The sequence below is a fragment of the Physella acuta genome, unplaced genomic scaffold (assembly GCF_028476545.2).
Source record: "Physella acuta isolate Inbredline_101_S28 unplaced genomic scaffold, ASM2847654v3 ptg000373l, whole genome shotgun sequence".
Classification (NCBI taxonomy): Eukaryota; Metazoa; Mollusca; class Gastropoda; family Physidae; genus Physella; species Physella acuta.
Genome location: NW_026731892.1, coordinates 840,442 through 856,425, shown reverse-complemented (window position 1 = coordinate 856,425; position 15,984 = coordinate 840,442). Strand labels below are relative to the sequence as shown.

Below are 15,984 nucleotides of genomic sequence, written 5' to 3'. Positions count from 1 at the left end.
TATAATAAAACACTGTTTTTTCTAATGTTTGTTTTGTTTTGATTATTAATTTTGGTTCTCATCATCTATAGTTTTTTGTTATATAAACCTCAGTTGAGGGGTTTTTGTCCAGGGGGTTTATATCACAGGGGGTTTATGACCTAACACCAGATAGTGCCATCTAAATTGTGATGTTTCAAAACTTAACTTACAGGCAACAGAAGCATACATTTTAGTCTATTAACTTGACTGTATATGCCACCATGAGCATACAAATAGTTGTGGTATTAACTTGACTGTTAATGCCACCCTCACCATACATATAGTAATGATGTTGACTATTATCCTACTGTCAGCATACAAGTTGTAGTGGTGTTAATAAGACAGTATATGCCACCATCAGCATACAAAGAGCACAGGTGCCACTAACTACATGCCACCACCAGCAAGCAAATCATGATGGTTCTACCACATGAAGTGCTCAGTCTGTTTGTTGTAGACACTGCCATATGCGTGTAAACACACGCCATCATCTATCAATCATCACCACCTATGCAACCTTCTTGCAGAAGCCTAGATCTACTTGCTGGCAACAGGCGCCGAATTTTTTCCTAGTTTGTGTGTGTTGTTGTTGCTTACTGGCTGAGCTACGCCCCTCTGCTCAGCTGTTTTGATATTCTCTCACGAGTTTTGATATTCTCTCACCAGTTTTGATATTCTCTCACCAGTTTTGATATTCTCTCACGAGTTTTGATATTCTCTCACCAGTTTTGATATTCTCTCACCAGTTTTGATATTCTCTCACCAGTTTTGATATTCTCTCACCAGTTTTGATATTCTCTCACGAGTTTTGATATTCTCTCACCAGTTTTGATATTCTCTCACGAGTTTTGATATTCTCTCACCAGTTTTGATATTCTCTCACCAGTTTTGATATTCTCTCACCAATTTTGATATTCTCTCACGAGTTTTGATATTCTCTCACCAGTTTTGATTTTCTCTCACCAGTTTTGATATTCTCTCACCAGTTTTGATATTCTCTCACCAGTTTTGATATTCTCTCACCAGTTTTGATATTCTCTCACCAGTTTTGATATTCTCTCACGAGTTTTGATATTCTCTCACCAGTTTTGATTTTCTCTCACCAGTTTTGATATTCTCTCACCAGTTTTGATATTCTCTCACCAGTTTTGATTTTCTCTCACCAGTTTTGATATTCTCTCACCAGTTTTGATATTCTCTCACCAGTTTTGATATTCTCTCACCAGTTTTGATATTCTCTCACCAGTTTTGATATTCTCTCACCAGTTTTGATATTCTCTCACCAGTTTTGATATTCTCTCACCAGTTTTGATATTCTCTCACGAGTTTTGATTTTCTCTCACCAGTTTTGATATTCTCTCACGAGTTTTGATTTTCTCTCACCATTTTTTATATTCTCTCACGAGTTTTGATTTTCTCTCACCAGTTTTGATATTCTCTCACCAGTTTTGATATTCTCTCACGAGTTTTGATATTCTCTCACGAGTTTTGATATTCTCTCACCAGTTTTGATATTCTCTCACCAGTTTTGTTTGTTAAAACACTCTGGCCTGGTCTTGTACTAAGTTTTACGTATCAAAAGTGAGAGATTTTTTTTTCCATTAACGGAAATTCCAAAGCCACGACAGCATATGTTAAATGCTATCACTCTGCATTTCTCCCCCGCCCACCCACACTCACATACCTCCAGTCCCCGCTTAATGGTGAGAATTTAGTAGCTGTGTTATACTGGAGTAAAGTTCTAGTTTGATTAGAACACATGCATACATCCACCCCAGCTAGAGAAAACTAAGCACCGAATCTAACCTTTAATGATTCATAATGCAAGAATCTAGGGTAGACTGAACTTATCGTCTCATACACGCCAGGGCTAGTCGAGATGCTTATCACTGTGGGCTTTCGTTTCTAGATCAACTTTTTAAAATAAGTAAACATATGAACATAATGGAGACGGTCGATATCAGAAAGTGTGAATGCTGTCTTTAAATTACTGGACGTAGTGTATAGTATAGTCCAGTCGTGGGAACCGATATTTTCCAGCCTCTCTATTATCGGCGTTAGTTAACTAGTTGTGGCAATTGTTTGACTTTTAAATACATATCTGATCTTTATCTTGCTGCCACCCCCACATCCCAAAACACGCACGAGCGGCTTGAAAACATTACTCATCCACCTCGTTTCTGTTTATTGTCAAGTGTGTTTATTATATGGATTAACCAGACGGCTGGCAGTAGGTACCAGCTTTAAAGACGTTCGGTCAAACCTGTTACTGGGTATATGGAATATATAGTAGCCAATTTCATCGTGCTGTTAGCGTTGCTAGTACACAGCACATTATCATCATGCCACCAATCCATTATCTTTTCCAAGTACTCCCAGACAGACTGTAGTTGGTTTTTTTTAAAATTGATATCAGGGTTATGTAGACTATGTATCGTGGAAGAAAGTTAAAAAGAAAGCTACGTCTACGAGAAATATGTGGTTAAAACTGGCATGTACAACTGACGTGTGTTTACTGTCAGAGTTGACACATACATTTCCTAGCGGCCCCACGATACAGGAAGGAATTGCCAATTAATACAGCCGGTGTTTAGAAACCTATAAATAAGTGGATGACGTACTTCTAGCGGTAGTGAGTAATTGAAATCCGCGTCTCGTCGAAGAAGCCAGCACTTGTGGTACTCATTGTTTACAGTATGCAGCTGTAGCTTGATTAACTCACTCAGTCTGTGGGTTTTGATGTAACAACCATATTCAACCATTTTTTGACATTGTGTGAATAAAAAACTGGTGTACGTCAAACTATTGAAACAACAGATGTTTGTCTACTACGCTGACAGAGGGGAAAACAGTCTGAAAATGTACAACCGTTATCGGCATTTGTAACTCAATACTGGGATGACCCAGATATTTTAGTGTGTTATCAGCACTAAATGACAAACTGTTGCTTATTTAATACGTCTTGTCTCCCTTCTGTACCTCGCATTCTATCTTCTTAAAACTAAGCCGTGCTATGATTGCAATACTAACTGGTTGTGGTTATTTATTATTGACTCATTAACAACTCTTTGCCATTTTATTCACTAAATTTTTTTTTAAGTTGTGTAAAGATGTTTATGTTTACGTTTCTCTGTGTGTCGCTTTCATCTACCAAACTTAGGTGTTTATGTCTACGTTTCTCATTGTGTTGTTTTCATCTACCAAACTTGGGTGTTTATGTCTACGTTTCTCTGTGTGTTGTTTTCATCTACCAAACTTGGGTGTTTATGTCTACGTTTCTCTGTGTGTTGTTTTCATCTACCGAACTTGGGTGTTTATGTCTACGTTTCTCTGTGTGTTTTCATCTACCAAACTGTGTTGCTTTCATCTACCAAACTTGGGTGTTTATGTATACGTTTCTCTGTGTGTTGTTTTCATCTACCAAACTTGGGTGCTTATGTCTACGTTTCTCTGTGTGTTTTCATCTACCAAACTTTTGTGTTTATTTCTACGTTTCTCTGTGTGTTGTTTTCATCTACCAAACTTGGGTGTTTATGTCTACGTTTCTGTTATTTACATTACAGCCACGTACATCTCCCGCGGTGTCCTGTGGGGCATTCACTCCCTTGCCAATCTCTTTCTTCTTAAACTGTCCAGCTTTAGAACGTTCCGGAATTGAACAACTATTTCCCTTGCCTCTGGTTTGGTATGTTTGATTACAATGTGGCTTGGGATTATTTCAATATTCGTCTCTGTTCCCTCTTACGCTCTCGATTCTATTTTCGTTCCTGCCAACTCCAGCCCGTCTTGTTCACTGTCTCTTGCTTTAATTTAAATGCCAGCAATTGATTTTTTAATCTGATAAATATGACAACTCGGCCTTGCACGCATAAAACTGCTCCTTAATATAACATTGATTATTGACATACTACGCGATGAAGCCGAGGAATGGGTTTCTCATGAATGCAGTTGGTTTTTTACGTACTCAAATGACGCTCGTTTGTTTTAATAGCTCCCATAGTTTTTCTGTGTATGTATATGTATGTAGAGATATATAGATATGATCCATTTTTACGCTATAATATAATAATATTATGCTCAGAAGTCGCTCCTAGATGACATCACCCACCAAGTGACAAGTGGGGGGGGGGGGGGGGGGGGGGTCACTTGCTAACAAACGACAGATCTGATCGGATTGTTTGACGTCATTTATGGACGACCCATTATTGCGGAAGTCATCGTATAAAAATCAAGTCGTTTGTCATTTACGATGTAATCAGCACACAATAACAAGATTAGTGAAAGATTCTACCATAACATACTCTGTCTAAATACGTGTCGGTCACACACGCCTCACACTTTCCACTAGTCTTAGAATCTTGAGGCCCAGTGAAAAAAATCAGCTTGATTATTTTGAGGAAAACGCACGGTTAGACGCATACACTCGCCCGTTGAGTGATCGCATAGATCGTCTGCGGATGACATGTTTCGCCAGTCGCTTAGTTTTAAGGGAGAGCAGGTCGGCGTCATTGTGACTGACAGTTGTATCTTGAAACCTCAGACTAGACACAAAGACATGGGACACACAATAACACGGCACACTAAAACACGTAGAGCCGACACACACCAAAACACGTAGCCCACACACAACACGGCTTACACACCAAAACACGGCACACACAAAAAACACGGCACAATCAAAAACACGTATCACACACACAAACATGTAGCACACATACAATAACACGGCACATACACAAACACATGGAGCCGGCACACAAAAACATGGAGCCTACACACTACACGGTGCACACACACAAAAACACGTAGCCTACACACAATAACACGGCACACACAAAAACATGGAGCCTACACACTACACTGTGCACACACACAAACACGTAGCCCACACACAATAACGGCACATACGCAAACACATCGAGCCGGCCCACACACTACACGGCACACACAAAAACACGTAGCCCACACACAATAACACGTAGCCCACACACAATAACACGTAGCCCACACACAATAACACGTAGCCCACACACAATAACATGTAGAACCGGCACACACAGATGAAGCTTGCGCACACAAAAACACGTAAAATTCAGCCACATGCAGCCCAATATGAGCCAATCTATTACACATGTGGCTTTCATATTCTTCTCTCAAACACAGTGTGTAACTAAGGTTGCATAGTTGCTTCTATAACTTCTGCCTAAAATATGTGATTCCCCATAATTAATTTACAAAATCACAGTTTTTGTTGCACCATATTATCATGTAGATAGGGATCATAGCAATGATAAATTATAGGATAATGTTGACCTATAGAAATTTTACATATTGTTTCATAGGGTAATTAAAAAAATGACCAATTTTTATGTATTATGGGCATGATTGTTCATTATTTCATCCCTGTTTATTTTTTGCTGGTTTAATGTGCAGTAAGCCTTTCCTTAAAGTATGCTGTTATCTTAATTTAGGATCTATTACCTTGCTTGAAGCAAAACATATTTGTCTTAGATTGATTTAGGCTGCATGAATAAGTAGGGCCTATACTATTGTATATTTTAAATTATAGACACTATATTAAAACAGATGGTTTTACAACTAAAATTTCATGTATTTAAAAAGTTCCAATTATTGTGAATAAATCTTTAAGATACTTCTGAAGTTCTTTACCATAATCTAATTAGTAATAAACTTTCAAGCACATTTTGATGGTGAATTAGTAAATCTATTTTTGACTTGGCTTTCCCTCTTTGTGCCAAGATCTGCCTTAAACCTGCTTTTGAAAAATTCCTTGAGAAGTTTCTATTTTTGCCATGTCTTGCTATATCACCACAATTCTAGTGGATACTTGCCATAATATAAAAGCATTCGTGGTGTTATTTTTGGAACTGTTGGATGCTGCAGGCACCTGTGCATGTTAGATTTAACCAAGGTAACATGACCTTCTAATCTGTATCAAGTGCTTCACATGTCAGCAACATTTATTTTTTTCAATCATTTTTTTTTCTCACTTTTTTTTTTAAACTGTGTACCTGAAGAGATTGTATTCCTCTTTGCAAGAAAAAATTTAAAAAAAAAATAATTACTGGCATTTTGAAACCTTTTTTTTTTAAAGGTATTTTTTAGACATGATGTTCCATATTGTAGATGATGTAGAGTTCCATCTAGTTCTTTGAAATCGGTAATTAAAGGGGAGGGGTGATCAGCACTTTACCCAACCACCTTTCCTTTCCCAGAAAACCTAACTAAATACTTAAGGCTAAGGGTTGGCAACCTTCACCTCTACCACTCGACCATGCTGCTCCCAATAGCTGAGTAAAATCCACTGTTTAATGTTTCAGTCTGACATTAAAGGAAGCCAGAAGAGACTTGTTGAACAGCTGACCTCACAGATAACTGAATCACCTGGCCCACCAACTCGCAAACTGCTGGCCAGATGTTTGGCACTTATCTTTAGTGTTGGTGATACCTTTGATCTGTTTGAGACCATTAATAAATGCAATGATATCATTAGAAGTAAAGATGATTCCCCAAGTTATTTACCATCTCGTCTGTAAGTCAGATTTTGATTTCTTTGATCTTTTTACCATTTGAATGTTAATGGACATAGTTAATGTTTATATCTTTTAATATCTTTATTATTATCTAATGTTTATATCTATGTTAATATGCATCTTAAGTAAATGTAATGAATGCTATAAATTTTGGTATCTTTCTAAATTTAGGGCAGCTATTGCCTGTTTGGGTGCTATGTATGAAAAACTGGGCCGGATGACAGGAAGATCTTATGAAGATACTGTACAAATCCTCATTAAATCTCTTAAAAATTCAGAGGTAAATAAATACCATTCAGCTTATACTTTAAAATGTATGTTACTACTACACAAGATTTTAGAGGAATGTAAAGAGAAAAATGTGAGGGTCATTACTTGTTTTACAATGCTAGAGTTATTACTATTTTTCTTTTAAAGATTGTCACCTACTTTTTGTTTATAAACATCTCTTCAGTCTCAAGGCAGATTTGAAATAATGCAAACACTAGAGAAACTTGTCTCAGGGCTTGGCTCTGCCGGGTCTAATACACACAAAGATGTATACAAAGCCTGCAGGCAGGCAATGACTGATAGATCTATGGCAGTTAGACAAGCAGCTGCAAAGGTATCTTGTACTTTACTTTTAAGTTCCCATCGGTGCTTAATACTTTTATATTTTTGTGCATGAATTAAGGTGTAAACAGTAATGTTAATTTTAAAACTCCTTCCATTATTAATATTAAAATTTGTACAATACAGTGTATGAATGAGCTGGTAAACGAGGCAACTTTTATGAGCACCACAGAACTAGAAACAGTGACCTCACTTTGTATCAGAGCTTTAGATGGATCTAATTATGATGCTAGATGCACCATAGCCAAATTGTTAGGGAACCTTATGGCTACTGCACAAGCTCCAAAGCAACCTAATGGTGAGGCTTTATACTACTGTAAACCATCTAGTAGAGCATCTCTTTATTTTTAATTGCTTTAACTATTTCTGTCATTTATTCTAAGAAATTCATGTTTTTGTGTGTGATCCTTCAACTTTGTTGCATGTTTATGTCTTTGATTGGGCTCAACTGAGAATTTCATGTACTTTAGCCAAAATCAAGCCAACTCGTCTGGAGGATGTTCTAGCATTACTGGCTTCAGGATTTCTAAAAGGCACTCTTGGAGGCTTTCTTAAAACTTCATCAGCAGGAGAGATGATTAAAGGATCTAATCCTGTCAATAGGGAGATTAGAGTTGGCATCACACATGTAAGTTTATTTTTGTAACTGATTATTACATCACACTGCATGTTCTGTACTACATAGTTTTTTGATAAGTTTACATATCTTCCTATATTCCTTCATAGGCCTACGTTGAATTTATAAAGTCCATGGGAGGACTTTGGCTTGAAAGAAACATTTCTGTATTCCTTACTCATGTTCTGGAGCTGGTGGCTAACCCTAAAGCCACTCCATCTCACGTGGATGCTGTTTATGCTCGCAAGTGTGTTCAGTTTATTATGCGCTCCGTCATTGGTGGAATGCTGGGTGAGAAGGCTCAAATAGCAGCAGCTAAAGAAATTTGTCAAGTTATAATCAAGCAGATGAATTCTGTGGGTGAGTTTTTATCTTCCTCACTTGAAGTTTTCTACATCTCACTCCTGGTTTGTGCTGAAGTATATTGTTTATAAGGGTGCTGTGACTAGAGCCATCTATCAGGCTAAACAAGATATTATAACATGTTTAAATTTAAAATTCAGGAGAAGCTACAGCAGAGGCATCAGATGGCAAGAATCAAGTTACTGACCTTACAGCCAGTCAGCATGTGTTAGTGTGTGCACTGCATGAACTAGGCTGTCTTGTTCTGAGATTAGGGACGTCTGCTAGTCCCTTAGTGGCTGAACCTGCTACAGGTATGTTTCAATTATGATAAATAAAATGAAATGGGTATTATATGTTATTGTAGCAACAAATTTCTTTATCAGTCTGCACAAACATGCTGTTATATAAGAAAGAATGTGTGAATACATAAATCTGAAATACTAAGCTAGGTTAATTTGTACACAATATAACAATACACTATCACCCTACATAAAAACCATTAAATAATGTAACTTTCTGTAACAAAATATGTATATATATGCTTATAAAATTCAGTAACTTTTGGTGGGTTTTTTTTTTTTTATTTATTTTTTTTTTTTTTGCTATAAGATTTTTTTGTTGCATTACATCTATTTAATTTTGATTTGGCACTTATTTTTGCTATTAAAAAAATCTTATTCCATGACATCTTTTTTATTTTGACTGTAGTGAAATATTTTCCTTGCCTTCAGGCATTATCGAGCCAGTTGTGTCTGTGCTGATTCATCCATCTCATGCTGCCAGATTGTCTGCCTCTTGGTGTCTTGCTAGCATCGCTGTTGCTCTGCCATCTCAACTTACCCCACTTCTTGATCGCTGTGTTGAAAGAATGGATAAGCTAAGATCATCACCAGAGGCTGTTGCAGGCTACAGCAGTGCATTGGCTGCTCTACTGGGTGGAGTCTACCAGTGCCCTCTGGGAATCCCACACTCTAAAGGAAAGGTAGAAGCAATTTCCTATTACCCAAAACTTATTAAGGGTCTGTTATCATTTATATTCAATATGTATTATTTTAAAAATTTTCAGCAAATATTCAATATAGCTGAAGAGCTTCTGAGAACGGCATCACAAAACAGTAGACTTTCACTACAACGAACTCAGTCTGGCTGGTTACTTCTTGGTGCTTTAATGACTTTGGGTGAGTTTAGTATTTATCTTTTGTATATTAACCATTAATGTCCCATTCATTCTACCAAAACTCCACCCATGACGGCCCAATGTAAGGAGAATAACTCTGTATGATCAAGTGAATAGTTTCACAAAATATTTGTTTTTGTCTAAATGAAATTGAAAATTAAGATAAAAACTACTGCTTAATGTTGGGAATAAACCTGGCTTTCCAACAGTATTAAATAGAATATATTATATTCGGTAAAAGTACAGTATAAAAATAAAAAATGTCGGAGAAAATTCAAAACAGGTCTTTTCGGTAGTCAACTTTATTTATTTTTGTCTAAACAACTATGCATCGAATTTAACAGCTAAATATCAATTTGGTTATGTTTAACATATATAAATCATAAAATACATGCCTAGATACGTTTAGAGGCATTAATTTTTTTTATTTTTAATATTAAATCTACTAAAAATACGACAGATGAGTCGAAAATTTCGAGATAGAAAGAAACTATTATTTTTTATCTTTCAAAAGCGCCATTGAAATTATAAGACCGGAAAAGGATGCTGAAACCATCCGACTTCCTGTTTAGTTAAAAATTAGGATTTGTAGGCCAAATTTTAATGAAACAAATTTAATTTTTCTATGCGTATTGTAAGCGGGCGGCAGCGGGCGTTACGGGACATTAACGGTGTCGGGCGGCAGCGGGCGTTACGGGACATTAATGGTTAATAGATCAACACATTTTATTTATTGTGTCTTAAACTAAAATATTTACTATTTATTTCATAATTCTTAATGAATTTTTAAAATGTATATTATAATATTATTTTGCTGATAGGTCCTTCTGTAATAAAAAACCACTTACCAAGAATGCTATTGCTATGGAGGAATGCATTCCCAAGATCCATTAAAGAACTTGAATCTGAAAAGGTTAGAGGTGAAGCATTCACATGGCAAGTCACACTTGAAGGGAGAGCAGGTGCTCTAGGAGGTAAAATAATTTTTTCATTTGGAGGACAAAAGTAGGAAAAATATGTTTATTGGAATTCTGCTTAATTCTGATTAAATTTGTTTCAGCAATGTACAGCTTCCTGTTGAACTGTAGAGATCTTGTGACTGAGGATGTCATACGCAGAATGTTGGCACCACTTGAATGTGCTCTTGTTATGATGTCACAGTAAGACATTCGTATATTTTTCTTTCCAGCCAACTTAATGTTTTCTGCTGAGACCATCTTTCCTTTTAAAATTTGAACTTCTAACTGGAATATTTATTGTATATAAAGTTGTGTTATCACTTTTCAGACTAGCTTCAGTAATTAAAATGTATGGGACTCAGTTGAAAGCTAGTGCTGCTACAATTAGGCTGCGCTTATATGATGTGCTATCTTTATTACCTCCTGAATCATTTGAAGGTAAAAACTCAATCGCTACTGCTTGAACATGTTTTTTTTTTAATTATTATTAGTTTAGGTACAGCACATTATTACACTTTTCTTTACTTTTCTGTACTTATGGTATGATTTCAATTTAAAATTAATTATATACACCATACTATCTAGTTTTATTACCTTTTTTTTTTCAAACGAAGTATGTACTTTTCAAAATAAAGTAATTCATTAAAAAAATTTTATGCTTAACTGTATATAATTCACAATCTTGACCCTATCAAAATGTAGCAAAGAACTTCAATCAGTATTTATTTATTTCAAATTCATTATTGAAGACATTATTGAAGATGTGTTTCTCTATTTAATAATTCCCTGTGTAATGTGTGTCTTCAGGTCTGTACCCAAATTTGCTGAGAGAGTTAGTAGCAGAGTTTACTCTAACAGACAACCCAGCCAATACAACAACCTCACAACTTAGGTTCATGTGCCATGTGGATGACAATGTCATACTTGGCTCTTGGCTTCAGGAGACAGACCATAAAGCAATAGAAGATCAGGTATAACATTAGGCGTGATTTAGCTCACTTTTAAGAGTTTGATTTCTTGTGTTTGTATTGTGATGTGCTTTGTGTTCAATCAAGAACAACTCTTTAACGAGGGCATGCTTTAGAAAATATTGGCAGTAATTTTATCTTCTGAATGATGTCTTTCTATGTTCTATTAAGAACTTTTTCAAATGTTTTGAATGACAAGATATTTTTTTCTCATATAGATTTTGACATTTAGTTTATTGACTTATTTTTAATTATTGTTTCAATTTTATTTCTCTCTGTGTATAGTTGAACTAGTTTATAGATATACATGTAGTAGGTAGTAATTTTAATATTTTGTAAACTAAAGAAATGTCTTATTCTTTTTCATTCTTTTGGATCACATGTCAAAATGTAAAAATAAATGGTAAAAATGTACCTATAACTTTATTTTAGTAGTTAATCCAGACAAAATGCACTGTAATTCCACTTAATGTCTTGTTTAATAAGAGCGAGGTCCTCAAAATATATCAACATTGTAATTTTGAACTAAATTAAAATAATCCGCACATTTGCAACAAAAGCATTAACTTAACTCTGTATGAAATAGAATCTTGTTTCCATGGCTTACCATGCACTCTTTTAATGTGGTTTGTTATAACTTTGACATTAATTGCTCGTGAAAACTGTATTATTATCCTAAATAACTTAAAATATTTTAATCAATTTTCTTCAAATTGTAACTAAGGGGGTTGTTTGACATTGCTGTAGTTGGAAAATGGTTAACTTGAATGTCTCATTTCCATGCACAAATAAAATTTATATCATTATGTACTTTCTCCAAAACTAGCATGAATTGTTACGAATATAAATTAGTACAAAAAATATAAGCTGCCTGCTAAATCTTTTTTCTTTTAATTTGGCACATGTAAAAAAAGTTTATTCAAATTGATTCATTTTTGTGTCTGTATGTGCAACAAACTTTAGATGGAGCCAAATCGTAAGGTGGATAAGGAACTTGTAAGTAAAACAAAAATGCAACTTCTAACCTGAAATGCCTGCCTTTCACATTTCTATCAATTAGTCACCAACTAGGCATCATAATATTTGTGTTATGAAATGCACTGACCCTCCTCTGAATGCATTTCTTTTCTCTATATTCTGGTGCCATTTTTGACCAACAATATGTGTGTGCATTTTTTAATTTGCAGATCCAAAAGAATATCTTTTTCTAAAGATTTGTGCATGACAAACTTTAAACTGTTCGCTGTCAGTAGTCTGTCAAGGTTATCATGTGTTTACAAAAATGCATCCTGTTTTTATTTGTTTTTAATTGTTGTTTTATTCATACTGGGTTGTTGTAGACCACCAAAAATCTTAATTAAACCTTCTATATGGAAATTTTAAAATATTCTTAAACCTGTGTTTAGAATAAAAATGTTAACTGTTTTTATTTAGAACGAAAACTCTTTATGTTGTTTTAATATCCCGTTTCTTTGTTATATATTATTTCCTATCTTTATAGTTTATGGCTTTTTCCCCTGACTGAAAATAATTCATTGTTTAATTACTTTTTACAACCTTAACCTTACCTAGTTTGTGTGCCATCCTGATGAACTCCTTGTTTTCATACAACATTGTTTTATATGTGTATTTTTAGTCAGGCTAGTTGGAAATTTTAAAAATTCACAATAGTAGTCCACTTTAAGAATAAATATTAATATTAGTAAAGTGGTAGTTTTACAAACTTGAAAATGCATGTGTAATCTGTGCATTCACAAATGTGCTGTCTATTCTTTGTAAAACCATATGACATTTTCTGATAATGATACAAATGTGCTGTAACATCAGGAATGTGTATGCTTTGTTATTTTGCAGAAGTTTAAAATATGGAATGTTTATAACTACTAGCATGAAGTCACTATTTTAATTTAACACCAGCTCCTAATTTAGGGATGTTTAGTTTTAAAGAATACATGGAAATGAGACAATTGTTGATTTTTAAGCTGATTTGTTATGTGCTTGTATTACTGTAATATTATGTAACAGTAATTAAACACTAATATTGGGAGCTATTTTATCTGTTATATAAATAGTTTTTATAAAATAAATTCATCTGCATTAAAATCCCATAAATATTTAGAATTATACACACATATTTTTCTGAAATACATTAGCCATTTATTTTAACAGTAATATTTCCTGTCTTCCCATTAACTCACCACCTTTAGTTTGTGTATGTTCGTTTTATTTTAAATATACTTTTGGTAGATTGAAATGATTATGTTTGGCTTATCTTTGTGGCATGTTGGCTGATGAAATGATCTAATTTTAAATATTTTATTTTCAGCTCCAACCAAACAGTGCATCAGGTTCTGGTACCTTAGAACATGACAGTCAATCTCTTTATATACGTTGTCCTCCAGTAGGTTTATCGCTTTACTAGCTATTAAATTGCAGTTTTCAAACTTAACATTGTTCTCACATAAGCCCATTTTATTAACAACTAAATTTTACTTTAAACATTTTTAATTTATAATTATAAGTTGCACACAAATTTAAATATTATTAGTCAGAAAAATGACATGGAAATGTACTGGAGTGATTAAAGTTTTCTGAGTTTTGAATATTATTTTTACCCTACAGAGTGAACCAATACCTGGCCCATTACCACTAGGTGTTGCAGTTATTGACAGCTCAGTTAAGCTGTATGGTGTTATATTTCCCCATGTGGCTCATAAACATCGCTATCAAATGCTGCAGCACTTCAATGAGTGCATACGCCAAGCTAAAGGCCCTCGTCAGCAAGCTGTACAGATGAATGTATTTACAGCTGTTCTGTGTGCTCTTAAGGTTTTTATTTTTTACATTGCTTTTTGTGTAATAGAGATAGACTGATGAGAAATGCTAATCTTCTAGTTTAAAGCAACTTTAAAATAGTGCTGTTTTTATTTTTTATTTGTTTGTACCTATTGTCAATAACTATCTCAATATGAATATTTAATGTTTATTTAAAAAGTAAACAACCTTTCATGTTGTTTCTTTGATTTCTGCATTTGAAAGGACTGTATACATAATACGAAAAATGTAGTTTAACCTACAGAATTTTAAAAAATGTTATAATTAAGTTTGTGTAGCTTTTTTTTAATGGATCTGCTAAACCTAATTTTAGAGTCTAGCTGAGTTGAAGGCCAACCCGGGTCCAGATGATGTGAAGAAAGCTGCTTTTTCTTTAATCATGGTAAAATCATATTTAGTTTAGAACTTTCTTTAGTTAGTGTTTAAAAAATGTTTCAATAGGCCATCCAGTCTAATTGACACCATGTACCTAACAGGATGCCATGAGCAGTAGCAATCCTATCTTGAGATGTGCTGCTGGAGAGGCCTTGGGCCGCATGGCTCAGGTTGTAGGCGACAGCAAATTTATTGCTGAAATGGCTCAGCACAGCTTTGACAAGTAAGGCATTATTTTTAAATTCAATTATGCAAAATAATGCATTTCATTATGACTGTTAGTTTGCCAAATTTAGTTTTTATGCAAATGTGAGATAATTTAATGTGTACTTTATAATATACTAGGCATGCTGCCCAGCTTCGCTTAGGCTTTCAAAAACATTGAGAATTTGAATGCTTAATTAATTCGCCCGAGGGTCGGTCTACGACAAATTTTTTTCGATTTATAGCTCATATAAGGCGCCGGTCAGTCGAGGTCTGTTTTGACCCCCTCATCGTAGACCTTTAGGCCAACCGGCACCGGCCCCCGTGTTCTGTCGCCCCAAGGCAAAATCCTGCCAAATTTGAAGTGCCTGCGGCGCCGGGAAGTGCCCGATGTCAGGCACCCAACAACTTTGCTTCATATATTATAGAGATTAGCAAATTGCATAGATAGACAAAGATTTCCAAAGTAGTTCCTTTCTTTATAGTCTAAAATAGGAAGATTCACATATAAAAAAAAAAAAAAAAATTAGGTTTGACTTGGTGTGTTTCGATCCAGCACCACCTGTCTGGTATCAAGTACACTATCATCTCAGCTAATTAGGTACCTGTTAAAATATGGAGAATAAAAGAAGTGTACGAATATGCCTATTTTTTCAAATTATTTTTTTTACCCAAAATTAGCCAGTTTCATTGCTAAACAAACACAGATTTCTATAAAATATTTAAGTCCTGAAAAAGTTTATTATAGAAATTTATTTTTGGAATAGATTCTACAGTAGAGTCTAGATCTAGAATAGATCTTAGCGACGTAGCGTCTAAGTGTAGTTTTTGCGTAGATTTAGATCTAGTCTAGATCTAGAATCTCTAGATCTAGAATCCAAATAGATAAAATATTTTTTTTAAGTTTAGGCCAAGAATATCGTTTTGTGTAGTCTACATTTCATAGCGTACATAGCTCTAAATCATATTTGAATGAAATAGTTCATAAAATTCTAAACTCGGAAGATGACGTCATCAGTTTCGTGCTCTTGTTTTAGTGTAAACAATAAGCGACGTCATTGTTAAATGCGTTCTTGTCCCAAGTTTATACACTTTTCCGGTTGCATAAATAATACTGTTTCTCTATATTCGAATACGCCTTTATTTTTTATTTTTCTTCTTTAAATAAAATTGTGGTTATACATTTAAAACATCTAACATATTATTTTCAACAAAAGTCCGTAAAAAGTTCTTCATATATCGCTTCAGTTTCTGACGTGATGTCCGGCGAAAATATTTTGCGGACAGAGAGAGAGAAGTGCGAACGTGGGGTTTTATA

General features: G+C 34.7%; 1 protein-coding gene across 2 annotated transcripts in view; it reads left to right on the top strand.

Annotated features, from left to right (window-relative positions):
- LOC131941786 (HEAT repeat-containing protein 5B) overlaps positions 1-15,984 on the top strand; it is a 29,625-nt gene that overhangs the window by 6,390 nt on the left and 7,251 nt on the right. Inside the window, exons 3-20 of one of the 2 annotated variants that reach the window (XM_059301294.1) lie at positions 6,363-6,574; positions 6,747-6,855; positions 7,030-7,179; positions 7,314-7,485; positions 7,658-7,815; positions 7,914-8,163; positions 8,307-8,459; positions 8,880-9,130; positions 9,215-9,326; positions 10,147-10,299; positions 10,386-10,485; positions 10,613-10,722; positions 11,092-11,255; positions 12,216-12,248; positions 13,579-13,653; positions 13,875-14,081; positions 14,401-14,469; positions 14,564-14,685. In XM_059301294.1, the coding sequence (XP_059157277.1) occupies positions 6,363-6,574; positions 6,747-6,855; positions 7,030-7,179; positions 7,314-7,485; positions 7,658-7,815; positions 7,914-8,163; positions 8,307-8,459; positions 8,880-9,130; positions 9,215-9,326; positions 10,147-10,299; positions 10,386-10,485; positions 10,613-10,722; positions 11,092-11,255; positions 12,216-12,248; positions 13,579-13,653; positions 13,875-14,081; positions 14,401-14,469; positions 14,564-14,685 (2,600 nt within the window). The remainder of the gene's footprint in view (positions 1-6,362; positions 6,575-6,746; positions 6,856-7,029; positions 7,180-7,313; positions 7,486-7,657; positions 7,816-7,913; positions 8,164-8,306; positions 8,460-8,879; positions 9,131-9,214; positions 9,327-10,146; positions 10,300-10,385; positions 10,486-10,612; positions 10,723-11,091; positions 11,256-12,215; positions 12,249-13,578; positions 13,654-13,874; positions 14,082-14,400; positions 14,470-14,563; positions 14,686-15,984) is intronic. The other variant, XM_059301295.1, reaches the window with a different exon arrangement.